This window comes from Doryrhamphus excisus, chromosome 3 (genome assembly GCF_030265055.1).
Source record: "Doryrhamphus excisus isolate RoL2022-K1 chromosome 3, RoL_Dexc_1.0, whole genome shotgun sequence".
Classification (NCBI taxonomy): domain Eukaryota; kingdom Metazoa; phylum Chordata; class Actinopteri; order Syngnathiformes; family Syngnathidae; genus Doryrhamphus; species Doryrhamphus excisus.
The window spans coordinates 14,803,458-14,831,449 of NC_080468.1; the positions used below are offsets into that span (position 1 = coordinate 14,803,458).

The following is a 27,992-nucleotide window of genomic DNA, read 5'->3' on the forward strand; positions in this document are numbered from 1 at the left end:
TAAACATTGTTAGAGCCCTCCAGAAGTGAAATAACACCCCTATAGTCACCTTTAAAGTGCTATTACCCAATATGGTACACATAATAAAACCTATTATATATTAAACATATATTATATGTTACATATTACATATATTATATATTAAACATTGTTAGAGCCCTCTAGACAGACATGGACTTCCCCTTCCCGCGCCAGGAGGGAATGAAAGCCAGAACTCCAACACTTACTGAAAGTCTTTCCGCCTGTGCACTTCTGGACTTGACTCGTCGCTCATCCTGCCCCGCCACCTCTCGCCCTTCTCCTTAAAGCCACGTCCGTCTTTGTAGCGCTGAAGGGGGATGCTCTTCGGGGAGCCGGCACTGCTGTCATCGCTGCCCGCTTTGGGGTCCAAAGGAACGGAGAAGGGTCGGTTGAGGGCTGGTGCACAACCCCGACCGTCGCGACTCTCCCGGCTCCTGCCCCCCTCCTGCGCCGACTGACCGTTGACCGGATCCGTCTGCTCGCTTCTGTTGGGGCTGAGCTCCACTTTGTGCTGCCGCCGCAGTCCTTTCCTCGATACTCTGTTTTAAAACAATGTGTTATCTAAGTGATCGAAGTATTCTTGGTTTTGTTTTTGATCGTTTTGAGCTTTGAATTGGCCTTAGGGTATCAAACACCACTTTCTAAATATGCTTTTTGACATTAGAGATGAAATAACACCCCTATAGTCACCTTTACAGTGCTATTAGCCAATATGGTAGACATAATAAAACCTATTATACATAGTAAACATCTTTATGACCTTCTAAATATGCTTTTAAACATTGCTAGAGCCTTTTAGACATGAAATAACACCCCTATAGTCACATTTACAGTGTTATTAGCCAATATGATAGACATAATAAAACCTATTATACATAGTAAACATGTTAACGACCTTCTAAATATGCTTTTAAACATTGTTAGAGCCTTCTAGACATGAAATAACACCCCTATAGTCAGTTACACTCCCATTAGCCATTATAGTAGACATAATAAAATCTATTATACATAGTAAACATGTTTATGACCTAAATATGCTTTTAAACATTGTTAGAGCCCTCTAGACATGAAGTAACACCCCTATAGTCACCGCTAAACTCCTATTAGCCATTATAGTAGACATAATAAAACCTATTATACATAGTAAACATGTTTATGACTTGCAGAATATGTTTGTAAACATTGTTAGAGCCCTCTAGACATGAAATAACACCCCTATAGTCACTGTTACACTCCTATTAGCAAATATAGTAGACATAATAAAATCTATTATCCATAGTAAACATGTTTACGACTTGCAAAATATGCTTTTAAACATTGTTAGAGCCCTCTAGACATGAAATAACACCCCTATAGTCACTGTTACACTCCTATTAGCCAATATAGTAGACATAATAAAATCTATTATACATAGTAAACATGTTTACAAATTGCAGAATATGATTTTAAACATTGTTAGAGCCCTCTAGACATGAAATAACACCCCTATAGTCACTGTTACACTCCTATTAGCCAATATAGTAGACATAATAAAACCTATTATACATAGTAAACATATTTACGACTTGCAGAATATGCTTTTAAACATTGTTAAAGCCTTCTAGACGTGAAATAACACCCCTATAGTCACCGTTAAACTCCTATTAGCGAATATAGTAGACATAAAATCTATTATACATAGTAAACATGTTTACGACTTGCAGAATATGTTTGTAAACATTGTTAGAGCCCTCTAGACATGAAATAACACGCCTATAGTCACCGTTACACTCCTATTAGCCAATCTAGTAGATATCACATAACTGTCACATAACTTAATACTGCTGGGAGATTTCAACATACACATTGACAATAAAACTCTCCCACTCACCAGAGACTTTCTATTATGCCTTGACAGTTTTGGACTCCATCAATACATCGACTTCCCGACACATACCAAAGGACACACACTGGATCTACTCTGCTGCTCTGGCCTCACCCCCTCCAACTGCACCGCCGACGAACTTCCAATAACGGACCACCTCCTCCTCTCATTCAGCACTACACTCTGCCTCTCCTCAATCAAACCTCCACGTCTCATCTCCTTCAGGAACCTTAAGGACATTAATGTTGACACACTCTGCTCCGAAATATCCTGTATCCCAATCCCGGATTTTCCTTCCAACCCCGATGCTCTCACAGCTCTCTACAACACTGGTCTAAACAACATCCTCAACTCTATTGCCCCTCTGAAAACTCGGACTGTTTCTTTCTCATCATCTGCACCTTGGTACACCCCTGAACTCCGGACAATGAAATCTAAAGGACGACAACTGGAACGGCTCTACAAAAAAACTGGACTCACAATACACAAAAACATATTCAATACCCACATTCTCCATTACAAAGACGCCATTGCACACCGTAAATCTGCTTTTTACTCTGGACTCATCACATCCAACAAAGGAAACACAAAAACACTTTTCTCATTACTCAACAAGATCCTCCAGCCTCCCCACTCTTTACCCCCCCACTTTTACTCAACTGACACCTGTAACTCACTGATGGTATTCTTCAATGACAAAATTAACTTCATTCACCAGCACCTCTGTTCACAACCGCCTCCTCTCCCCACACCTGAACCCTTTCTGTACAGTCAGCCTTTTTCCTCTTTTCAACTCCCCACTGCCTCTGAAATATCTGACATCATCCACAAATCAAAGCCCTCCACATGCCAGTTGGACCCCATCCCCACAATCCTGGTCAAATCCTGCCTCTCCTCTCTGCTTCCTCTCATCTCTGCCATTATCCACTCTTCACTGTCTACCGGTACTGTCCCCCCAGCCTTCAAAACCGCTGCCGTCACCCCAATCCTGAAAAAACCTGGTTCAGATCCCAACAACTTCAATAACCTCCGCCCTATCTCCAACCTGCCTTTCATTTCCAAAATTCTTGAAAAAATAGTCTCCTCTCAACTTCATGCACATCTCACCCTTAACAATCTTTATGAACCCTTCCAGTCCGGCTTCCGTCCCCGTCACAGCACCGAAACTGCACTCATTAAAATCACCAACGATCTCCTCACTGCAGCTGACACCGGTTCACTTTCCATTCTCATCCTCCTTGACCTGAGTGCGGCCTTTGACACCATCTCACACTCCATCCTCCTCAGTAGACTCTCAGAAATTGGCATCACCCACACCCCCCTCCACTGGTTCCATTCTTATCTCACAGACCGCACTCAGTTCATTCAGCTTAAATCTTTCTCCTCCGACCCCTCCCCAGTCACCACAGGTGTGCCCCAGGGCTCTGTCCTGGGGCCCCTTCTTTTCATAACCTACCTTCTCCCCCTCGGCCATATCTTCCGTAAATTTAACATTCATTTTCACTGCTTCGCGGATGACACCCAGCTCTACCTCTCTTCCAAACCCAACTCTACACTCCCACCCCCCTCCCTCACCTCCTGTCTCTCTGAAATAAAATCATGGTTCACCTCCAACTTTCTGAAACTTAATAGCAATAAAACTGAATTCCTACTCATTGGCACCAAATCCACCCTATCTAAAGTTGACTCCTTTTCTCTCTCCATTGACAGCTCCTTAGTCTCCCCCTCCCCTCAGGTCAAGAGTCTGGGTGTCATCCTCGACAGCACTCTATCTTTTCAATCTCACGTCAATAACGTCACCAGGTCTGCTTACTTTCATCTGCGCTCCATTAATCGTCTACGCCCCTCCCTCACCCCCCACACCACCGCCATCCTCGTCCATAGCCTTGTCACTTCCCGCATTGACTATTGTAACGCTCTCCTCTTCGGCCTCCCTCACAAATCCCTCCATAAACTTCAACTGGTTCAGAACTCTGCTGCCCGGATCATCACCAGGACCCCTTCATTCCACCACATCACCCCCATCCTGCAGCAACTCCACTGGCTCCCCGTGACACAAAGAATCACCTACAAAATCCTCCTGTACACCTTCAAGTCCATCCACAACCTTGCCCCCCCTTACCTCTCTGACCTCATCCACACTCTTAAGCCATCCCGTTCCCTCAGATCTTCCTCCTCCATCCATCTCACTGTTCCCTCTGCACGCCTTAGCACTATGGGGAGCAGAGCTTTCAGCCGCTCTGCTCCCCAACTCTGGAACTCATTGCCACCTGACCTCCGTAACTCTGCCACCCTTCCCATTTTCAAATCTCAACTCAAAACCCATCTGTTCAAACTTGCCTATTCCCTCTAACAGTTCCACATGGTCCCCCCTATCCCGATTTCTTGTATGCTTTTATTTATTGTTTGTTGTCTTTTATCTTGTATTTTATATTGGTGTTCTTATCTTCTGTACAGCGACCTTGGGTGTCCTGAAAGGCGCTTTTAAATAAAATGTATTATTATTATTATTATTATAATAAAACCTATTATACATAGTAAACATGTTTATGACCTTATGAATATGCTTTTAAACATTGTTAGACCATTATCAATCATTTCTTCCCTAAATGTGAAGACTCATAATACATGGCGAGTTTAATAGTGTACAAGTATTATCCTTGAGTCATATCAGGAAAACATACCTGATTCTTCCGGGTTGGCCTTTTGTAGAGTTCTCATCATCGGATATCTCCTTCAGTTTCAGCGACCTCTTCAGTGAAGTGCGCCACGCAGTTTGGATCACCGAGGCAGCTTTGTTGCGCTTCTCTGAAAACTCACGCCAACTCCTCTGAAATACCCCACACAACAATCTACTTACAAAGTAGTCAACACAATAAAATCATAAAAAATAGTATATAGAAATCAATCCCTTCCCATATATTGAATGGAGTTGAATATAAATGGTTATATTTCAGCATATCATGAACATTCATTCATTCAATCATTTTCTACCGCTTTTTCCTCACGAGGGTCGCGGGGGTGCTGGAGCCTATCCCAGCTGTTTTTGGGCGAGAGGCGGGGTACACCCTGGACTGGTCGCCAGCCAATCACAGGGCACATATAGACAAACAACCATTCACACTCACATTCATACCTATGGACAATTTGGAGTCGCTAATTAACCTAGCATGTTTTTTTGGAATGTGGGAAGAAACCGGAGTACCCGGAGAAAACCCACGCATGCACGGGGAGAACATGCAAACTCCACACAGAGATGGCTGAGGGTGGAATTGAACCCTGGTCTCCTAGCTGTGAGGTCTCCGCGCTAACCACTAGACCGCCGTGTCGCCCCATATCATGAACATATTGAATCTATTCATGTTTATTCATTTCAGGCCACTTCTGCATTGCATGATGAAATAAAAAGGCAGCTGAATAGATCAATTTCTGGCTGCCCGCCACTAATAAATTTAGACCACCACAGACAAAAAATTGCTTGTGGTTTTTAGGTGTCATGAGGTGTAATTCTCATTTTAGCCACTAGATGGTACTCAAGTATAGTATACGGTGAGACATTAGCTTGAGACATTAGCAATGGGTGTAGCACTTTGGAAATTCCACCTGTATAATAAGCGATGCATCTCTCCTCTGCAGGAAGTGCATCCTCATCAGACAAGCCCGGAACCAGCGCTGGAGGACGATGATGTGACGTATCACTTCCTTGTTGAGGGTGTCCTGGAGAAGCTGCCTCTCTTGTTCTTTAAGGAACACCTGAGTAGGAGGGGATAAATAAATACAGAAACAACAACAACGCACAGCAGGAATCCTCACCTTGCTTTTTCCTATTTGGTAGGTGCCCTGGTCCAAGCCCAATCTAGTGAGCAGGTTGCTGATGTGCTCAGGAGATTCCTTTGCCTCTTTGGGAAGCAACATTCGGAATTTATCAACAAATTCCTGTCAGAGAGACAACATCACAGCTTTTTTTAATGCACTGCAAATCTTATCTTTATCACTTTCTAAATACGCTTTTTGACATTAGAGATCAAATAACACCCCCATAGTCACTGCTACACTCCTATTAGCCAATATAGTAGACATAATAAAACCTATTATACATAGTTAACATGTTTATGACCTTTCAAATATGCTTTTAAACATTGTTAGAGCCCTCTAGACATGAAATAACACCCCTATAGTCACCGCTAAACTCCTATTAGCCAATATAGTAGACATAATAAAACCTGTTATACATAGTAAACATGTTTACGGCCTTCGAAATATGCTTTTAAACATTGTTAGAGCCCTCTAGACATTAAATAACACCCCTATAGTCACCATTACACTCCTATTAGCCAATATAGTAGACATAATAAAACCTATTATACATAGTAAACATGTTTACAATCTTCGAAATATGCTTTTAAACATTGTTAGAGCCCTCGAGACATGAAATAACACCCCTATAGTCACCATTAAACTCCTATTAGCCAATATAGTAGACATAATAAAATCTATTATACATAGTAAACATGTTTACGACCTTCGAAATATGCTTTTAAACATTGTTAGAGCCCTTGAGACATGAAATAACACCCCTATAGTCACTGTTACATTCCTATTAGCCAATATAGTAGACATAATGAAACCTATTATACATAGTAAACATGTTTACGACCTTCGAAATATGCTTTTAAATATTGTTAGAGCCCTCTAGGCATGAAATAACACCCCTATAGTCACCGTTACACTCCTATTAGCCAACATAGTAGACATAATAAAACCTATTATACATAGTAAACATGTTTATGACCTTCTAAATATGCTTTTAAACATTGTTAGAGCCCTCTAGACAAGACATAACAACCCTATAGTAAGTAACTATTACACTCCTATTACCCAATATAGTAGCCATAATAATAAGACATATTAGGCATAATAAACCTGTTTAAGACCTTCTTAATGAATGGGGTTGGGGTCCGGGTGGGGGTTGAAAGTAGGGTTTTAGCTTGGTGTGGGTTACGGTCACAGCAGTAGCCCCTTGCTGGGGATTATTTGCGCCTGTTGTGAGATCATTCAAAGCTGCGATAAAGGTCTGGTGCTTGTGTGTCTCAGCCAACAAAACCAGTGTACAATACTACATATCACCACAATGTCAACCTTGGATGCCTACCTTAAAAGTGTACTTGGCAGCGTAACCCGACTTCTGGACCAGAACCATCTGCAGGATGCCGGTGTAGCGGATTTGCCGGCGCACCAGCTCATCATCAAAGTGTAATTCTTTCTGAAAAAATAAAAAGGACTTACAGATTCATGCAATATGAAATGGTAAACATGAGCAGGTACCTTTTCAGCGTTGGAGCGCAAGCAAAAAATAAAGAAGGGCTCGGCTTTTGCCAAAGTGTCCATCAACTGTGTGAGTGACGCCTGTGACAAGATGACATTGGTGAGCGTTGATGTTCTTGCTATTATACCATCACCCAAAACAAGCATATAATAATTCCAACCTGAAACTGAGCGCAAACTGTAGCAGGTGTTGCATGTGAGACCACATCCACAACATGTCTGAGGGAGCGTAGGTCCATGAGAGTCTGGAAACACACAACAAAGTTTCATTAACCGCAATATCCTCTACAGTACACAAATACAAAATAACCGTCAGAGTTCCGCTTTTATGTTTCCTATCCACTTTCTCTTGTACTCCACATCATTATGAAAGTAAAGGCATTAAGTGGTGATGCACTACCAGGCTACTGGAGACATTTCATTAGGAAATCCAATGAGAACGTGTTTCCAAACTAGTGTATCAACACTTTTTGTACTTTCATAATGATTTTGAACGCATGGGAAAGTAGTAAAAAAAAAAAACAAACTTTATCCACATTATCAAGTACTGTATATTGCACAACACAGCAGCAACAGAACCAATGTGACAACAGCAGTGAGCAGAAAACTGCTACCAGTCAAAAGTTTGGAGACATTTCATCATGTTATTGAATGGAAAGGTGTCTCTAAACTTTTGACTGGTCATGGTTTTCTTCTTACTGCTGCTACAACATTGGTTCTGTTGCTGCTGTGTTGGGCGAAAAGAGTCGACAAATAATTAATATATATCACTATATTGACAGTTACTATGGTACCCATTATGTCATTGGATGGTCATATCACCTCGTACTTCGGTACGTGACGAAACGAAAGTAAACTAAAGTAAATGAAAGTAAACTAAAGTAAACAAAAGTAAAGTATACGAAAATAAACTAAAGTAAATGAAAGTAAACTAAAGTAAACAAAAGTAAAGTAAACGAAAATAAACTAAAATAAACGAAAGTAAACTAAACTAAAGTAAACGAAACGAAAGTAAACGAAACGAAAGTAAACTGATGTAAATGAAACGAAAGTAAACGAAACGAAAGTGAACGAAAGTAAGCGAAAGTAAACAAAAGTAAAGTAAACTAAAGTAAACGAAACTAACCTAAAGTAAACTAAAGTAAATGAAACGAAAGTAAAGTAAACGAAAATAAACTAAAGTAAACAAAAGTAAAATAAATTAAAGTAAACGAAAGTAAACTAAAGTAAACTAAACGAAAGTAAACTAAACGAAAGTAAATGAAAGTAAACGAAACCAAAGTAAACCAAAGTAAACAAAAGTAAATGAAAGTAAATGAAAGTAAACAAAAGTAATGTAAACTAAAGTAAACAAAAGTAAACGAAACAAAAGTAAACTAAAGGAAAGTAAACGAAACGAAAGTAAACGAAATGAAACTAAACTAAACCAAAACTAAACCAAAATATAAACTATACTAGGAAAGCAGGAAGTGAACAAATGTAACAGTTACTGATTGTAAAAGTACCAGATGGAGGGGTAGGATTTAATAAGCTTTGCTTCTTCCTACTCATCATGTTATTGAATGGAAAAGCGTCTCTAAACTTTTGACCGGTCACGTTTTTCCTTCTTACTGCTGCTACAACATTGGTTCTGTTGCTGCTGTGTTGGGCGAAAAGAATCTACAAACAATTAATTTGGAATGCATAATAAATAAATATGTCTCTACAGCCATATTATCAATGTTGCACAACTCAGCAGCAACAGAACCAATGTTACAATAGCAGGAAGTGTACGTATAAGCACCTTTTTACTTTCATAATGGATAGATAAAACATCTATCCATGTTTCTCACTTTCTTTCTCATGCATGCTAAATTATGGAAGATTAAAAAAGTGGTTACATACTACTAGTCAAAAGTTTAGAGACACTTTCCCATCCAGCAACATGCTAAAACAGTTCAAAATCATTCTGAACGTAAAGAAATTAACACTAAACACTTTTTTTGACTGATATTTAACTGATATTTTCCATTTAGGTACATATATGTGCTATGATTTTAGTATTTACAGTCGTTAAGATAGTAAACGTGCAACACTTTACCTTTGGAATGACTTGCTTCTGTCGACCGGCTCTCGTTTTCCTGCAGAAAATCCCAAACATGATGACAAGGCTCCATCACAAAAAAAAACATTTCCTGAAGAATGTCAACCCTTGTTCATGTTTCACTCACTTCCTCTTTTCGAAATTGGCAAAGATGTCCTCAAATATGTCAAGGGGATGTTCGTCAGAGCGATCGAAGGAGAAGTCCAGCGTCCAGCTGTTGCTGTGGACGTCAACAAAACAGTACGCTTACTGGGGCATTTCCATTTCCTAAATATCGATTCAGAATTCAGATATAATGTTGGCTTATCGCACAGTGGTTGAGTGGTTAGCGTGCACGCCTCACAGCTAGGAGACCAAGGTTCAATTCCACCCACAGCCATCTCTGTGTTTATTTGCATGTTCTCCCCGTGCATGCGTGGGTTTTCTCCGGATACTCCGGTTTCCTCCCACATTCCAAAAACATGCTAGGTTAATTAGCGACTCCAAATTGTCCATAGGTATGAATGTGAGTGTGAATGGTTGTTTGTCTATATGTGCCCTGTGATTGGCTGGCCACCAGTCCAGGGTGTACCCCGCCTCTCACCCGAAGACAGCTGGGATAGGCTCCAGCACCCCCTGCGACTCTCTTGAGGATAAAATGAATGAATGATTATGAAAAATAAATGCTAACATGCTAATGTTAGCATGCTACACCTAGCATTTATATAAGTGCCTTGCTCTGAAAATGCTAAATGTTAGTATAAATGAATAGTTTGATCTGGGGCTGCATGGTGGACGAGTGGCTAGGAGACCCGAGTTTGATTCCGCATCTCTGTGTGGAGTTTGCATGTTCTCCCCAGTTTTCTTCGGGTATTCCGGTTTCCTCCCACATTCCAAAAACATGCTAGGTTAATTAGCCACTCCAAATTGTCCATAGGTATGAATGTGAGTGTGAATGGTTGTTTGTCTATATGTGCCCTGTGATTGGCTGGCCACCAGTCCAGGGTGTACCCCGCCTCTCGCCCGAAGACAGCTGGGATAGGCTCCAGCGATCCTTGTGAGGATAAGCAGTAGAAAATGAATGAATGAATGATTATGAAAACATCCCATGGAAGGGAATGACTTAAAGAATGCTAACATGCTAATGTTGGCATGTTAAAATGAATGAAAATGAATGAATGAATGAATGAATGTTGGCTTATACTTAAAGCTCACTTCTGGTCACATGACAGCTGGAAGCCTTTCCAAAAAAAAAAAACAAAAAAACTTTTTCAGGGAACCTGGAATGACGTTTCCGTGTGCATGAAAGGCTGAAAAAAAATACAAAAATTAAAAAATAAATGAATAAAAAAGTTGTTGTTTTGACCTGAAAACGTTTCTGTAGGCCTGTCACGAAAACGGCGAACGCCACAGCCGACAAATATTTCGATTTTTTTATCAGAATGAACATGGTGAGCATGTGAAAACACGGACATAACACATTCCTAAAAGGTGCATGTGGATTCCATTCCACAACATTCCACACACAGCATAATGTAATTTGCTCCTATAAATCCCACCTTTTGATTCCTGTGTCTGAAAATCTATCATACATGGATGAAATAGTGTGTCGGAACACGTGCATGGAATTTTTTCTACAAACACCACATTTCACCCCTTGCTAGCAAATGATCAATGTCGTACCTGGAAAGCCTCTGCTTTATGTCTTTGAGGGATTTGCGTGACGAGCGTCTGGCGCCCACTGAGGTGACAAAACACAAAATTTCACAACTCCTCCATCTCCACTTTCAAATACATACAGGTTCCACTTTCCGGCTAAATACTCACTCTTCTCGGCGTACTGGCGCCCCAAGCCCTTGAATACCGCCAGGATGCGGATAGTGGCTCGGAGCACGCCCCAACGGAATAAAGCCTCCGGACTGGATGTGACCAGGTGATGCAGGAATGATCGCTCGCTGCTCCGTAGAAGCCGTGCCACATCCGGCTGCATGTGATCCGTGTTCTTCTGTCGGAAACCCTGTGGAACACCACAAATTGTCATTTGTCTGGAGTTTTATTTATGAAGTTTAAGTACAGTCGGGGGCGGCACGGCGGTGTGAATGGTTGTTTGTCTATATGTGCCCTGTGATTGGCTGGCCACCAGTCCAGGGTGTACCCCGCCTCTCGCCCAAAGGCAGCTGGGATAGGCTCCAGCACCCCTCCCCTGGTTGGATTTTGTTGATGAAGAACATAGTCTCTGTTTTGCTTCTCAAAACAATATGCGTTCAAAAGAGTAATATGTGTGTGTCATATCCGCAGTGTTGGGCAAGTTACTTTAAAAAAGTAATTAGTTATAGTTACTTCTCCAAAAAAGTTTTTTTTCGGGGACATAATGTACATTCGGCTGCACGGTGCTTTAGTGGTTAGCGCGCAGACCTCACAGCTAGGAGACCCGGGTTCAATTCCACCCTCGGCCATCTCTGTGATGGAGTTGTTGAGTTGATGCATGTTCTCCCCGTGCATGCGTGGGTTTTCTCCGGGTACTCCGGTTTCCTCCCACATTCCAAAAACATGCTAGCTTAATTAGCGACTCCAAATTGTCCATAGGTATGAATGTGAGTGTGAATGGTTGTTTGTCTATATGTGCCCTGTGATTGGCTGGCCACCAGTCCAGGGTGTATCCCGCCTCTCGCCCAAAGACAGCTGGGATAGACTCCAGCACCCCCTGCGACTCTCGTGAGGATAAAATGAATGAATGATTATGAAAACATCCCATGGAAGGCTTTGAATGACTTAAAGAATGCTAACATGCTAATGTTAGCATGCTACACCTAGCATTTATATAAGTGCCTAGCTCTGAAAATGCTAAATGTTAGTATAAATGAATAGTTTGATCTGGGGCTGCATGGTGGACGAGTGGCTAGGAGACCCGAGTTGGATTCCGCATCTCTGTGGAGTTTGCATGTTCTCCCCAGTTTTCTCCGGGTACTCCGGTTTCCTCCCACATTCCAAAAACATGCTAGGTTAATTAGCGACTCCAAATTGTCCATAGGTATGAATGAGAGTGTGAATGGTTGTTTGTCTATATTATGTGCCCTGTGATTGGCTGGCCACCAGTACAGGGTGTACCCCGCCTCGCGCCCGAAGACAGCTGGGATAGGCTCCAGCACCCCCGTGATCCTTGTGAGGATAAGGAAGAAAATGAATACATAAACTTAGTGCGGAAGAAGGACAAAGACGCCAAAAATGTACCACTTCCACACAGAATGGGTGAAAAAAAGCTTTTTTCACTCTTTCATGTCAGACTCTGCATGCACGGCAGTGCTAGTTAAGGTAATGTAATGTAAGGTAATGCTGGGTAATGTCTCATCATCATTACTGACACCTAGTGACCAGAATGTGATCGTTATCATTCCAGATATGAATGTGAGTGTGAATGGTTGTTTGTCTCTATGTGCCCTGTGATTGGCTGGCCACTAGTCCAGGGTGTACCCCGCCTCTCGCCCAAAGACAGCTGGGATAGGCTCCAGCACCCCCCGCGACCCTCATGAGGAAAAAGCGGTAGAAAATGAATGAATGAATGAAGTACAGTCGGGTCAACAGAGTAAGGTTCCCTGGCTAACAATGACATAAAAACGCCATATGATGTCTTATCACATACTACAGTATTAATTGGCCCTGTACCCTAGAAACTGCCCATGAATGATACGGCATGCCCAGCCGGGAAAAGGCCCCGGGGCAGACCGAGGACACGCTGGAGGGATTATGTCTCACAGCTGGCCTGGTAACGCCTTGCTGTCCTCCCGGTGGAGCTGGAGGAAGTGGCCGGGGATCGGGAAGTCTGGGTTTCCCTACTAAGACTGCTCCCCCCCCGCGACTCCGACCCGGATAAGCGTAGGAAAATGGATGGATGGATGGACCTTGCTAAACTGGTGGAAGTACCAGTGAGGTCATTGACCTGGCTAACTACGATGATGCTGCTTCGCTTCCACACGGCGTTCGCTAACCATATATGTTACATGCATTACCTTGATGCAATATTGAATGCTGCCAGCAAAGTGCTGAATGACAAACAGCGACTCGGAGTCAATGGAGGTCGCAAAGAGCGAGTTGTCCTTGAGCCGCAGCTTCAGCTTGTCCAACACCGCCTCGTCGGTTGATTGAGGGATTCTACCAACAAAACGCACAATTAGGAAAACACTTGTTCGGTTTCACGGTTATTCGCTCGTTACTTACGTGCTCTGCTCATCCAGCACGGGGAAGAGTCCGTCGCTGATCAGTTGAACGCATCGGCTGTTGTCGCTGTAGTCAAAGCTGTGATAGGTGATGCCCTCCGACGCATAGTCTTCCTGTAAAACGCTCACGTTGCGTCACATGTTCATCACGTCGAACATCAGCGTCACCATCGCCATCGAGACCTACTTGCTGAAGTTGGAAGATCTGCTGGTTCGTGTAGCAGTGAAGCTTCTCATTGCTGTAGTTGATGCACAGCTGCTCAAAGCCGTTTGTCTGCAGGTTCTCCAGGCCAAACAGATCCAGGACGCCGATGGACAAACACTGGGAAAAATACATACGCAAGACTCCGTAACGTAACACGACATACCGTATTTTCTCGACTATAAGTCGCTCAAGGCCAAAAATGCATAATTAGGTCGAAAAAAAAAAAACATACATAAGTCACACTGGAGTATAAGTCACATTTACGGGTAATTTATTTTACACACTACTTAGCTGTGAGGTCTGCGCGCTAACCACCCAACCGCCGTGCCACCCATAAAGTAAAATACAATCTTAAACTATATTAGGAAAGCAGTTTAATTTATATGTTCAATTTACTACAAAAAAAATTAAAAAAAAACAAAAAAAACAACCCTAAACTGTATTTTGGAAAGCAGGAAGTGAACAAATGTAACAGTTACTGATTGTAAAAGTACCAGATGGAGGGGGAAGATTTAATAAGATTTGCTTATTAAATTATTAAATAAATATGATTAAATTTATATAATAAATAAAATAAAAAAATAACAAAAAATAAAATAAAAACAAAAAATAAAATGAAAAAATTATTAAAAATAAAAAACATAAAAATAATAAATAAAAAATAATAACTTAAACTATATTAGGAAAGCAGGAAGTGAACAAATGTAACAGTTACTGATTGTAAAAGTACCAGATGGAAGGGTAGGATTTAATAAGATTTGCTTATTAAATTATTAAATAAATATGATTAAATTTATATAATAAATAAAAAATAACAAAAAATAAAATAAAAAACAAAAAATAAAATGAAAAAATTATAAAAAATAAAAAACATAAAAATAATAAATAAAAAATAATAACTTAAACTATATTAGGAAAGCAGGAAGTGAACAAATGTAACAGTTACTGATTGCAAAAGTACCAGACGGAGGGGTAGGATTTAATAAGCTTTGCTTCTTCCTACTCCTTTTGGACATGTGGAACTGCGAACTGATTATGTGATGCGTTCAATTGTAATCTGATGCATGTTCAAATCAAATAAAACTATTAAAAATAATAATAATAATTACAAAAAAATGAAAAACTTTTTTTATTAAATTAAAAAAATAAATAAAAATAACGTAAATTATATTAGGGAAGCAGGAAGTGAACAAATATAACAGTTACTGATTGTAAAAGTACCAGACGGAGGGGTAGGATTTAATAAGCTTTGCTTCTTCCTACTCCTTTTGGACATGTGGAACTGTGAACTGATTATGTGATGCATTCAATTGTAATCTGATGCATGTTCAAATGAAATTAAACCATTACCATTACCATATTACAAATGTAAGCTAACTTAACATAAGGTAATGTAACATACTACATGACATAGACGACATACTAGTACTAGTACTTAGTCATGTGATCATGTGACTTACGCAAGCAGACTCCTCCATATCACGCCTGTTGAGCAGAGCGTGGTTGATGTGAAGGACGATCCAGTCAAACAGGGCGGCGTATAAAGACTTTGCCATGGAGTCCCGTGCAGCCGTGGCCTCCAAACAAGAAATATTCATACAACTCCAGTTCCATATGTCAAAGTCAAGTGAATGCTTTATTAAGTACCTTTTCTAGCGTGTATTGTGAAACCACCGTTGCATCGTCGCTGGAGACTCTCCTCTCGGTCAGAGTCTTTACAAGTTGCTCCTTTTTCACCTGGAAGGAAAAAATTCACCATTATTTTCTGGCATCAGACTGATAAGAGTAAGATTCTGTCCAAATAGAGCATCTTTGGCTATATCTACATTTTCCAAATACCTTGAGAAGCTCCGACAACGTGGACAAAACATCCTCTGGTCCAACCTCCAGAGCTTGGCTGTTCTCCCCCAGAGTGAAGTTGACATTGCCCAAAAGCAAGATGGCAGAGAGAGTGGAAAATATGCTGCACACATACACAAACGCACTTTCAATCACAATGTCGTGTACATTTCAAGTTCATGTTTATGAATGCAAAACACAAAGAAACAAGCTAACAAGAGAGATAAACAAGCTAACAAGCTAATAAGCGAGATATGGAGCTAAAGCGGCCATCATGCGGTCACTCAGCATCAGCAGGCGGCTAACTTGGAAGAACATGTGCTACATTTTTCTCCGGCTCGACCGGACGAGCTCGGACATGTCGCACACGGCAGGATCGACGGCAGAAACCGAGTGAGTCTTCGTCCTGGTGGGGTGCTTTTTCCTCACAATGGAAGCGCCAAGTTCCTTTTTGTGAAGATACTGACTAGCTTTCTTGGTGTGCCTTCAACCTTTAGCTTGAGCTGCAGGAGTTACATTGTCTCACACACGTACTGTTTCTTGGTGGAAGGCAAGAAGCCAACCATCTCCATGGCTTGATGGAGCCTCTTGTATGCTTGTCCCAGCTTCACCTCATCATCCAAGTGGAGGTCTTCCTGAAGAAACAAGGACATGAGATACTATGACAAACCGTGTTTGGTTTCTTTTTGCGAGTGTCAGACAAACAAGGTTGCTATTCGGTTTTTCTGCTTTGCAACAACGTAAACAGGAAGAAGGTTTCCTGTATAGACGAGTGTGAAAAACAGCGCTAATAAAAAACCATAATGTAATGTACAACACTGTACACACCAGTCATAAGTTTGTGGACACTTTCCCATTCAATAACATGATGATGATTGGTAGCAGTTTTCTCCTTACTGCGATTACAACATAGGTACTGTTGTTGCTGTATTTTTTTTTCCTACCTTCTCATGCAGTCCAAATCCAAGTCCAAATGTGCTATATATATCACTATACAGTTACTATGGTACCCATTATGTCATTGGATGGTCATATCACCTCGTACTTAAAATACAAAAGTACAAAAATAAATATAATAAATAAAAATAAAAATAAAAATAAAAATAAATATAAAAAATAAAAATAAAAATAAAAATAAAAATAAAAATAAAAATAAAAATAAAAATAAAAATAAAAATAAAAATAAAAATAAAAATAAAAATAAAAATAAAAATAAAAATAAAAATAAAAATAAAAATAAAAATAAAAATAAAAATAAAAATTTTTTTTTCCTACCTTCTCATGCAGTCCAAATCATTATCAAAGTACAAAAAGTGGTTATAAACATGCAGTCAAAAGGTTTGTGGACACTTCCCAATTCAATAACATGATAAAATGTCTCCAAACTTTTGACTGGTAGCAGTTTATTCCCTTATCGCGATTACAACATTGGTTCTGTTGCTGCTGTGTTGTGCAATATTCTTATAATGTGGTCAAAGTTTTTTTTCCCTACTTTTTCATGCAGTCCAAATCATTATCAAAGTACAAAAAGTGGTTATACACTTGCAGTCAAAAGTTTATAGACAATTTCCCATTCAATAACATGATAAAATGTCTCCAAACTTTTGACTGGTAGCAGTTTATTCCCTTATTGCTGCAGTTTATTCCCTTATTGCTGTTCTGTTACCAAAGTCTCTGCCAGATCGGGACTGGCATGCACCGCCATGGGTGCTACGGGTTCTCGGAGCGTGTGCCTGAATACAGTGCACCTTGCTGGGCCACAGCAGGTGTCTCCTCCCCCTTCGCCTGACAGTAGTGATGTGGTAGTACTAATGTCGTGATATGAGATATCAATGATTATCAGTGAGATAAGACAAGAAATCGAAGCTATTAAAAGGTCATGTGACTGACGCCATGCTGTTGCGTGGAGATGCCGTCCTGTTGACCTTGCAACATCTACCCACAAGGTCACACAGGTATTTTAGTGGGCGGAGGCTACCTGCTTGAGGTAGAGATAATCCTGAGGCGGTAACAGACGGAACTCCTCCTGCTCGTCTTTGGACGCTCCCACCAGCAGATAGTAGAAGACATGGTAGTTCCTGCGGGGGTCAGAGGTCACAGGTGCATGGTTAACCAACAGTAAGGCATCATAAGGTGTGGTTATTGCAGCAAACATCCGTATGTAGTATGTATGTATGTATTTATGTATGACGCTTACCTCTCCCGCTTATCTCGGCCAACCAGGCGGCACGTTTCAAGCAGGTACTTCTTGATAACCGCCCTGGAGAGACAAGACCATTAGCAATTTGTTTTTAGAATGCCTGATTGCCGCCAGGTATCCAAAAGCGCTTACCCTCGAATCACGCCGCTCTCCAGATAGTTGAGTTGGATAAATTTCCCGAAGCGACTGGAGTTGTCGTTCTCTTGTGTCTTTGCGTTGCCAAAAGCCTGTTGGAGACACAGGAAATCGTTTTTTTTATTTTTTAAACCAACGGTACAATGTCTATCGATGGGTGCTGCTGTTTTGGTTAGCAACATAATAATTAGCCATTCAATGTCCGATAGAGACTATGAACTGAGGTAGTCACAGCTAATTCAGGCTCAGTGCAAACCACCTCAGTGCAAACCACCTCCCCTGGTGCGAGTCTTTGAGTTCTTACGTTGTAAAAAAATATGCTGGAAACCTTATATTACAAATATACAACATACGTAAAGTGGCCAAAAATATTTCAATATTGAACAAAGCAAAATTTGTTTTCAATCAGAAAAATCACTCCACACTCTTTATTGCTCTCTGGTTCTACCATATCTTACTTATTGTGTGGAAAAATATGGGCTAATAACTATAAAAGCAATCTTCACTCGCTAAATGTACTGCAAAAAAAAAAGTCAGTAAGGATAATTCATAATGCCGCCTACAGAGAACATACTAACTCCTTATTTCTAAAATAACAAATACTTCAACTTGCTGATATAGTTCATCTTCAAACAGCTAAAATAATGCATAAGGCTAAAAATAACAAATTAGCTAAAAATGTCATCCAATACTTCTCTACAAGAGAGGAGAAATATGATCTCAGGGAAGAACTACATTTAAATAAAACGCTTATATGCTAGGACTACGTTATGCTAGCCATAGCATTTCAGTATGTGGAATCAAACTATGGGATGGATTGAGTAAGACCCTCAAACAATGCACAACGATGAGCCAATTCAAGAAACAATACAAGCAGTTGATGTTTGCTAAATACAAGGATGAAGAGTCTTGAACCAGTCATGATGTGCTATATATATAAAATAAAATAAAAAATAAAATAAAAAATAAAATAAAATCTTAACCTATATTAGGAAAGCAGGAAGTGAACAAATGTAATTAAATTAAATTAAAAACAAACTTAAACTATATTAGAAAAGCAGGAAGTGAACAAATGTAACAGTTACTGATTGTAAAAGTACCAGATGGAGGGGTAGGATTTAATAAGCTTTGCTTCTTCCTACTCCTTTTGGACATGTGGAACTGTGAACTGATTATGTGATGCATTCAATTGTAATCTGATGCATGTTCAAATGAAATTAAAATTGTGAGGTCACTTCCTCACAGGTTACAGTCGGCATCGGTCATACAAAAAGGCTGTGTGTCAGTGAATGCCCCTTGTGTTCTTGTCTGCTGTATTGGTTTTCTACATTGCCATCTTAGAACAGAAGGACTTGAGACATAACGTGCCAGCAATCCGACACACAGCTGCAGATATCTGCAGGAAGTCAGTAGATATCTGAGTAACTGGTACGGAGCGTGCAGTAGGAACGTCATGTTTAGCTCACACACACACGCGACCAGGCATCTGTTCTGCTGACTTCAGATCAGCTTCCTTTTCCAACCGTTAAGCCGCCCCCCCCCCCCCCACACCCCCAAAGGAGGCCCGCTGTTGTTCCTCATTCCAGCAGCTGCATTGCTGAGGGTCGTGTCTTAACAGGCCAAAGCCATCACACGCTGGAAGGTACACACTCAACCTCCTTATGCTTCATTAGCCTCACCATCATGAATCCACACACGGATAGGCGGGAATTTAAAAACCGGTTGGGGAGGAAGGTGGAATATGTGGCGTTTATAGCGAAGGAGACGAGGATTCAGTTGAGAGATGACACTCTCATGATGTAATGGTAATGGTAGTATTTGATTTGAACATGCATCAGATTACAATTGAATGCATCACATAATCAGTTCACAGTTCCACATGTCCAAAAGGAGTAGGAAGAAGCAAAGCTTATTAAATCCTACCCCTCCATCTGGTACTTTTACAATCAGTAACTGTTACATTTGTTCACTTCCTGCTTTCCTAATATAATTTAAGTTTTTTTTTAATTTAATAAAAAAATGTTTTTCATTTTTTTGTAATTAAATTTTTTTTTATGGTTTTATTTGATTTTAACATGCATCACATAATCAGTTCACAGTTCCACATGTCCAAAAGGAGTAGGAAGAAGCAAAGCTTATTAAATCCTACCCCTCCATCTGGTATTTTTACAATCAGTAACTGTTACATTTGTTCACTTCCTGCTTTCCTAATATAATTTCCTTTTCTAAAATGTTTTTTTTTATATCATCCTAATTCAAAGACAACAACAAAATCCAAAAACATTATATAACATTATTATATAAACATATTTAAAATTTTATCACATTTTCTAAGAATTGCATTTAATGTAATTTAATTTTATTAATATTTTATTGACTTATATAACAAAATAAAATAATTTTATAATTATTTAAATTTAATAAAAATTATAAAAATTATAAATTGTATAATTATAATAATTTTATAATTAAATGTTATAATTAATTTTGTAATTTAAATAATTATAACAAAATATACAATATAAACATACAAGTTTTGGAAGAGTTTGGAAACCTCCTCTGGACTTTTACTGTTTCATTTTGGATGTCTTTTGTGATCCATTATCTATTTGCTGGAATTTCAGGACTTTTTCCTGGTAAATGATTTATCAATGGTAAATGATCCACATGGTGTATACATACAGTACATACTGTACTCCATTGCCAACCCCGAGTATGCACAGAGTAGCCTTCAAATGAAGCAGCAGACGGCAATGACGACGGAAGGTGAGAACTCGACAAACCCGACCGAGCCTGTCGTGACACGTGTTACCTCCGGGACAACGCCCTGCTTGACGCGCATGCATTCCCACTCCCGTGGAGATCAGGTCAGCTCTCCCGAAACGCAACACAATGCGACGGGCTCAGTGCACGAGCTCAGTGAGCTGCGGGCCTCTGAGTCATCAGAACGAAAAGGGAATCCTCGCAGTGAGACAAAAGCAGCAGAATTCCATCGGCTTGTAAACACGCAGCTCGGCACCATTGTCCCGGTTAAGATGTGGTTGGTTGGTGGAGAAGAAGCGGCAAAGATGTTGGATGACGGCCACACCGCAACCAACCACAAATTTAAGTCATTTCCTGTACAGTTCAAAATGTCGATGATAGCCACAGTTTGACTCTGGAACAGATGATTTCACTAGAATGAAATAAGATCTATTAAGAGCTTTTAGAGCCAATCACTTTTTCCACACAGGAACATGGAGCTTTGGGTTTGTTTCATCCCTTCAGAATAAAAGTTTCATTGAAAAAGTGCATCAAGTGTATATTAATATTTACATTTGTTTGTTAATCTGAAACATTTAAAAGGGGAAATGCTATGCTCATTTTTCAAGTGGACTCCCATAGAGCTTCACATAAAGCTTTCTAGATCTTTCATAATCTGCACCTATTCAAACTGGATTTCCTTGAATTTCCTAAATTTTCATTTTATCCACCCTTTGCGCCTTTGATCCCACTCAGAGTTTGGACGGCTTGTACCCGGGAACGCCGGGTTGTCATCTGTACTTCATTTTCCTGTACAGTTCAAAATGTCGATGATAGCCACAGTTTGACTCTGGAACAGATGATTTCACAAGACTGAAATGAGATCTATTGAGAGCTTTTAGAGCCAATCACTTTTTCCACACAGGAACATGGAGCTTTGGGTTTGTTTCATCCCTTCAGAATAAAAGTTTCATTGAAAAAGTGCATCAAGTGTATATTAATATTTACATTTGTTTGTTGATCTGAAATATTTAAAGGGGACATGCTATGCTCTTTTTTCAAGTGGACTCCCATAGAGCTTTCTAGATCTTCCATAATCTGTACCTATTCAAACTGGATTTCCTTGAATTTCCAAAATTTTCATTTTATCCACCCTTTGCGCCTTTGATCCCGCTCAGAGTTTGGACGGCTTGTACCCGGGAACGCCGGGTTGTCATCTGTACTTCATTTTCCTGTACAGTTCAAAATGTCGATGATAGCCACAGTTTGACTCTGGAACAGATGATTCCACAAGACTGAAATGAGATCTATTGAGGGCTTTAGAGCCAATCACTTTTTCCACACAGGAACATGGAGCTTTGGGTTTGTTTCATCCCTTCATAATAAAAGTTTCATTGAAAAAGTGCATCAAGTGTATATTAATATTTACATTTGTTTGTTAATCTGAAACATTTAAAGGGGATCTGCTATGCTCATTTTTCAAGTGGACTCCCATAGAGCTTCACATAAAGCTTTCTAGATCTTCCATAATCTGTACCTATTCAAACTGGATTTCCTTGAATTTCCTAAATTTTCATTTTATCCACCCTTTGCGCCTTTGATCCCACTCAGAGTTTGGACGGCTTGTACCCGGGAACGCCGGGTTGTCATCTGTACTTCATTTTCCTGTACAGTTCAAAATGTCGATGATAGCCACAGTTTGACTCTGGGACAGATGATTTCACTAGAATGAAATAAGATCTATTAAGAGCTTTTAGAGCCAATCACTTTTTCCACACAGGAACATGGAGCTTTGGGTTTGTTTCGTCCCTTCAGAATAAAAGTTTCATTGAAAAAGTGCATTGTGTGCACTTTGGTTGTGTTGGCTAATATTTACATTTGTTTGTTGATCTGAAACATTTAAAAGGGGGCCTGCTATGCTCATTTTACAAGTGGACTTCCATAGAGCTTCACATAAAGCTTTCTAGATCTTCCATAATCTGCACCTATTCAAATTAGATTTCCTTGAATTTCCTTTGAATTTTCCCGCTCAGAGCTTGGACGGCTTGTACCCGGGAACGTCGATATAAGGAAACCCGGCTCACTGTGAAGTGACAGGTAGCCGTGTTCGAAAAAATTCTTTTTGGCATCCCAAACTTTTTTCAGGGTTCACTTCCAAATATTTATACCTCATGATCTGAAACTAGGGGAAACGATTGGAGTCGTTGTCATCTGTACTTTCTGTTTAGGAGCAGAAGTGATGATTAAACGTGCCTCCAAAAAGAGGATCTGAGACAAGATGGCGGTTAGCACATACTACATGTGTAAAAAAAAAAACAAAAACAAATCAGTGCAGGAAAAACAAACTTGTAGTTATCAACTTGTAAAGTAGTAGACATTATGTTCCATCTATTATAATTACCAGTCTCTAAGCCGCTACTTTCTTCTCTAATATTGAACCCTGTGACTTATAGATTAGTGCGGCTAATATGTGATCATGTTCTAATCGGGTGAACTCGCCTATGCTTCAAAACTACCGCTAATTGTTTAAATATGTATTCCGGAAAACGCTACTACTTACATAGTTGGCCATAAGTTCAGGAAACCACCTTTATGCCAAACAAAGAGGAGGACACGAAAAGAGAGAGAGGCCGACAAAGTGTGTGATGAAGGAATTCTGACATGAAAGAGGAATACTTTCACGATTTAAGCTCCCAATCACAGGGCACATATAGACAAACAACCATTCACACTCACATTTCATACCTATGGACAATCTGGAGTCGCTAATTAACTTAGCATGTTTTCGGAATGTGGGAGGAAACCGGAGTACCCGGAGAAAACTGGGGAGAACATTCAAACTCGGGTCTCCTAGCCACTCATCCACCATGCAGCCCCAGATCAAACTATTCACTTATACTAACATTTAGCATTTTCAGAGCTAGGCACTTATATAAATGCTAGGTGTAGCATGCTAACATTAGCATGTTAGCATTCTTTAAGTCATTCAAAGCCTTCCATGGTATGTTTTCATAATCATTCATTCATTCATTTTATCCTCATGAGGGTCGCAGGGGGTGCTGGAGTCTATCCCAGCTGTCTTCAAGTGAGAGGCGGGGTACACCCTGGACTGGTGGCCAGCCAATCACAGGGCACATATAGACAAACAACCATTCACACTCACATTCATACCTATGGACAATTTGGAGTTGCTAATTAGCTTAGCATGTTTTTGGAATGTGGGAGGAAACCGGAGTACCCGGAGAAAACCCACGCATGCACGGGGAGAACATGCAAACTCCACACAGAGATGGACGAGGGTGGAATTGAACTCGGGTCTCCTAGCTGTGAGGTCTAGGTGCCAAATGTGTAAATGTGCAAATATACCAGTGTACAGTGACAGTTATGATGTCGTCACTACCAACAGCACTAAATTCATCACATAGCAACTTAACACCCAAAAGGTGCACCTGATACAAACATGTATCAGGTAGACCCTAGACTGGTGGCCAGCCAATCACAGGGCACATATAGACAAACCATTCACACTCACATTTCATACCTATGGACAATTTGGAGTCGCTAATTAACCTAGCATGTTTTTGGAATGTGGGAGGAAACCGGAGTACTCGGAGAAAACCCACGCATGCACGGGGGGAACATGCAAACAAGGCAGAGGGTGGAATTGAACTCGGGTCTCCAAGCTGCGAGGCCTGCGCACTAACCACTCATCCACCGTGCAGCCCCTCCGAACATGTAATGAATGCACATAAGTGACTTTGTGGCGTGCATCACATTCTTCTTCTGTTACTTCATACAAGCCAGTCACCTGTATGCTGCTTATTCCACTAATTTCCTGATCTATGGTTATCATCACACTTTTTACTCTTTGCTATTACTGGTGGCAGAATCCTGCACACGGAAAACGTCAAAATAGCAGAACAACCTTATAAGGCTGCTGGAATCTTGAGGTCACTTTCCATCAGCTACATAAAAAAGTGAAAGCAAAACCAAAACCAGAATTGACGGGATTCCACAAGACAACTTGACCGCCTACCTCGAGTACGGGGCTGGCTCCCAGGACGGTGCGCTCCATGCCACTGGAGTACGTTTGTTGACTGAGCGCCGTCAGGCAGTGGATCAGATAGCTGCCGCTTTCCGTTTTCCCGGATCCGCTTTGGCCGGACATAACGATGCACTGGTTCGCTTTCCGGGTCAGCATGGCTCTGTAGGCCAGGTCGGCCATAGCGAATATATGCGGACTGAGCTTGCCCAGCGGTTGATTCTCGTACATTTTGACGTACTTGGGGTTGTAGTACAACGGTAGGAACTTGTTGGGATTGAGCGCCAGGAGGATGTTGCTGGCGTACGTGTAGATTTTATGCTTCTGGAAGCGTTGGCGTAAGACCTCCAAGATGGAGTCCTCGGTCACAGTGGGGAGGTTACACAGATCATCATAGTCCTCCTTATTGCTTTCCACTTGGGCACCACCATTTGTGGCCTCCTCCAGGATGAAGTAATACCCCATTCTCTCGGGGTGCCACTTCTGGGCACCCTTAGGCCACATCAGGACCCGCTCCAGTGGGAAGTCGGCATCCTCCAGTAGCAGCTTCTCCTCACGGCCGCTCTTCCTCACCTCCAGTAGACTATACGCCCGATCGGTGTCCAGCCCCAGGGTGACCACTGCATTGGAGATAACCGCCCTGGCAGTGTCCCCGGCGCTGATCTGGAGCGGGCAATAAGCGGGCGCAGTCTGGGGCAACCGGGGGGAAATCTGCACGACACGGGCCTCTCCATCAGAAGTGCTCATCCTGATAAAAGGGAAGAAAAGCTCAGCAGGATCCGACAAGCAAACTTGACCGCCACCATTATTTCACAACAATGTAAAAACTCATTTGTTGTCAATCCCTAAGTATCACAAGTACACAATATTCAATTAAAGCAGATTTTAACCTCTAAAGTACGCAGGGTGCGCGTTAAAATACTTTCACCGTTATCTGGTGTACAAATATATATTTTATTTACTTTGTCTGGTTATATCTCAGCGACAATTAACCCTTTAAAGAAAACACACCCTTACTTTCTTTACGTCAGCTCAGGTAACTATTTAAAAACTGAAAATTTAAAAAGATAAAGTCAAGTGGACCTCACCTTTAAGAAAGAACTTTCATTTCATCTTCAGAAAGGCGAGTTTCTTTAAAGGAAACACAATTGGCCGAAAAAAAATCACATACACAGGACACGAAATGGTGGGATAAAGCCCACAACAACTTTTCCACCTGCCTTTTTCGGTAAAGATAAATCCACAAACAAGTCCAAAACACTTTCTAAAAAAGAAAAAGCAACTGACAAACGCTTCGGCGTCGGTAATGGTGCTGAAAAATGTCAAGTATGTTTGACAAGTTGGAGGATTGTGTCTTGTCGTCTACGTCGTCCAACGGAGAGAAAAGTTGCAAAGTTACTTCCTAGATCTTAACCCCCCACCTCCCCTTTAATGACAGGCGTCCGTCTTCAGAGACTGGAAAGTAGTCAAAATGTGCATCGAAGTAGCTTAAATGTGGCACTGCGTAGTGAAGACGTTGTAAAAAAAAGTCGACTGAACAGGTTTAATAAGAATACTGGATTGCTTTTACAGAGCTCAGGTGAGTTTAGCTAGTTTCAATGAAGCTAGCGTGGCATTACAGGTAAGCTTGCGGGGCGTGGGCGCCCTCTAATGGCAGGTCGGGTTAACAACAGGCTTTAGGCAACCTCAACTTTCTGATTATTTGGGTCATTTTTAAAGGAAAAATGCTCTTTTTAAAAAATATTTTGCCCAACATCCGCAATCTTGACTTTAGCACATGTCTTTTTCTTTTCTGTACATTCTAAAGACATAAAAAAATATCAAAAAAAGACAGCTAATGGACACGCCTATTCCACTTAGCCTTCTGAAAAAAATCTCCAAAAACGCTAATAAAGCTCCATTTGAAAATGTGAACTGCATATTAACCAAGCTAGAGCAAAACTGTCAATATTATTATTAACATTGTTATGCCCAAGAACGATGTTAATGGCATAGTCAACACATTACCATACCACAGTGGCTAGCTACTAGCTCGCGATGCATCAGGTCACTACTGGAAGGTAATGCTACATATTGGAGCTAGGTGTAGCATTCTATTCTATTATAGGCAGGAAAGGCCAAAACAGGAAGCGCTACCAAAATAAGAGCATAAACTAAAAATAGGTAGCCTAAATTTCTGGATTGTGCTGAACGATTTGATGTTGAAATTATTTGAGTAATTAAGATCAGATGAAATTACAGTAATTAAGGTCAAAGGAAAAGTGGGAGTGGTTGGAAAAGTTTGAAATTTTTTATTGTGGAAAAGTGTGTGGAATATTTTCATGAGAAACTTGTGAATGGTGGAAGTTTCACAAATGGCCAATTTATTTTTACCAGGGACAAAATTGTGTAAAAAAATTGTGGAATTTTGTTTTTTGAGGTGAGGGGGGGTAAAATCGACTTGACTCGAATGATTTGATACTTGAATGGTTCGAATCATTCGAAAAATGAAGAAATTAGACAACATAAAACAACAGAATAATGAGAAATGTATGAAAAATTCCAGTGTGAGTAATAATAATAATAATCATATTATTATAATTATCATAATTATTATTGTAATAATTGTTATTATATAATAACATTATAATATTAATAATAATAATAATGATTATAATAATTATATAATATTATTTTTTATTATATTATGAATATGATTATTAATAATAAAAAAACTGACTGCTTTGCGGTTTTCATCTATTGCGGGTTATTTTTGAAAAAATTAAGAAATGAAAATGAAGAAGTTAGACAACATAAAACAACAGAATAATAAGACATTTATGAAAAATACCAGTGTGAATAATAATAATTATTATAATTATAATTATTATTCTTAATATTATTATATTATGAATATTATTATTATTAATAATAATAATATTAATAGTATAATAATAATTTAATATAATAATAATAAAATTATCATTAATTATTATTAATAATAATATTCACACACAAATAAAACTGACTACTTTGCGGTTTTCATCTATTGCGGGTTATTTTTGAAAAAAAATAAGAAATGAAAATGAAGAAGTTAGACAACATAAAACAACATAATAAGAAATTTATGAAAAATGCTAGTGTGAATAATAATAATAATAATAATAATTATTATTATTATTATTACTATTATTGTTATTATTATTATAGTATATTATGAATATTATTAATAATAATTATTAATAATAATTTAATATAATAATAATTATTAATAATAATAATATTCACACACAAATAAAACGGACTTTGCGGTTTTCATCTATTGCGGGTTATTTTTGGAGCCTAAGCCCGTGATAAATGAGGG

At 39.9% G+C, this 27,992-nt stretch overlaps 2 protein-coding genes across 4 annotated transcripts in view; one reads left to right on the forward strand and one right to left on the reverse strand.

The window, feature by feature from the left end:
• myo9b (myosin IXb) overlaps positions 1 to 26,700 on the reverse strand; it is a 36,494-nt gene extending 9,794 nt beyond the window's left edge. Inside the window, exons 1-23 of the mRNA XM_058066711.1 lie at positions 25,738 to 26,700; positions 24,644 to 25,397; positions 17,863 to 17,957; positions 17,728 to 17,790; positions 17,509 to 17,608; positions 16,065 to 16,165; positions 15,531 to 15,654; positions 15,339 to 15,428; positions 15,152 to 15,268; positions 13,674 to 13,808; positions 13,488 to 13,600; positions 13,280 to 13,421; positions 11,100 to 11,289; positions 10,956 to 11,013; positions 9,421 to 9,513; positions 9,291 to 9,330; positions 7,372 to 7,455; positions 7,211 to 7,291; positions 7,038 to 7,148; positions 5,699 to 5,821; positions 5,489 to 5,638; positions 4,570 to 4,715; positions 228 to 560 (exon numbers count right to left, since the gene is read on the reverse strand). Coding sequence (XP_057922694.1) covers positions 228 to 560; positions 4,570 to 4,715; positions 5,489 to 5,638; positions 5,699 to 5,821; positions 7,038 to 7,148; positions 7,211 to 7,291; positions 7,372 to 7,455; positions 9,291 to 9,330; positions 9,421 to 9,513; positions 10,956 to 11,013; positions 11,100 to 11,289; positions 13,280 to 13,421; positions 13,488 to 13,600; positions 13,674 to 13,808; positions 15,152 to 15,268; positions 15,339 to 15,428; positions 15,531 to 15,654; positions 16,065 to 16,165; positions 17,509 to 17,608; positions 17,728 to 17,790; positions 17,863 to 17,957; positions 24,644 to 25,396 — 3,242 coding nt within the window. The 5' untranslated portion in view covers position 25,397; positions 25,738 to 26,700. The remainder of the gene's footprint in view (positions 1 to 227; positions 561 to 4,569; positions 4,716 to 5,488; positions 5,639 to 5,698; positions 5,822 to 7,037; positions 7,149 to 7,210; positions 7,292 to 7,371; positions 7,456 to 9,290; positions 9,331 to 9,420; positions 9,514 to 10,955; positions 11,014 to 11,099; positions 11,290 to 13,279; positions 13,422 to 13,487; positions 13,601 to 13,673; positions 13,809 to 15,151; positions 15,269 to 15,338; positions 15,429 to 15,530; positions 15,655 to 16,064; positions 16,166 to 17,508; positions 17,609 to 17,727; positions 17,791 to 17,862; positions 17,958 to 24,643; positions 25,398 to 25,737) is intronic.
• Positions 26,081 to 27,992, forward strand: part of LOC131125297 (solute carrier family 12 member 7-like) — a 36,901-nt gene continuing 34,989 nt past the window's right edge. For 2 of the 3 annotated variants that reach the window (XM_058066712.1, XM_058066713.1), the window contains exon 1: positions 26,082 to 26,228. The gene's annotated coding sequence lies outside the window, so the exon portion shown is untranslated. Of the gene's footprint in view, positions 26,229 to 27,992 lie in introns of all 3 variants that reach the window. The other variant, XM_058066714.1, reaches the window with a different exon arrangement.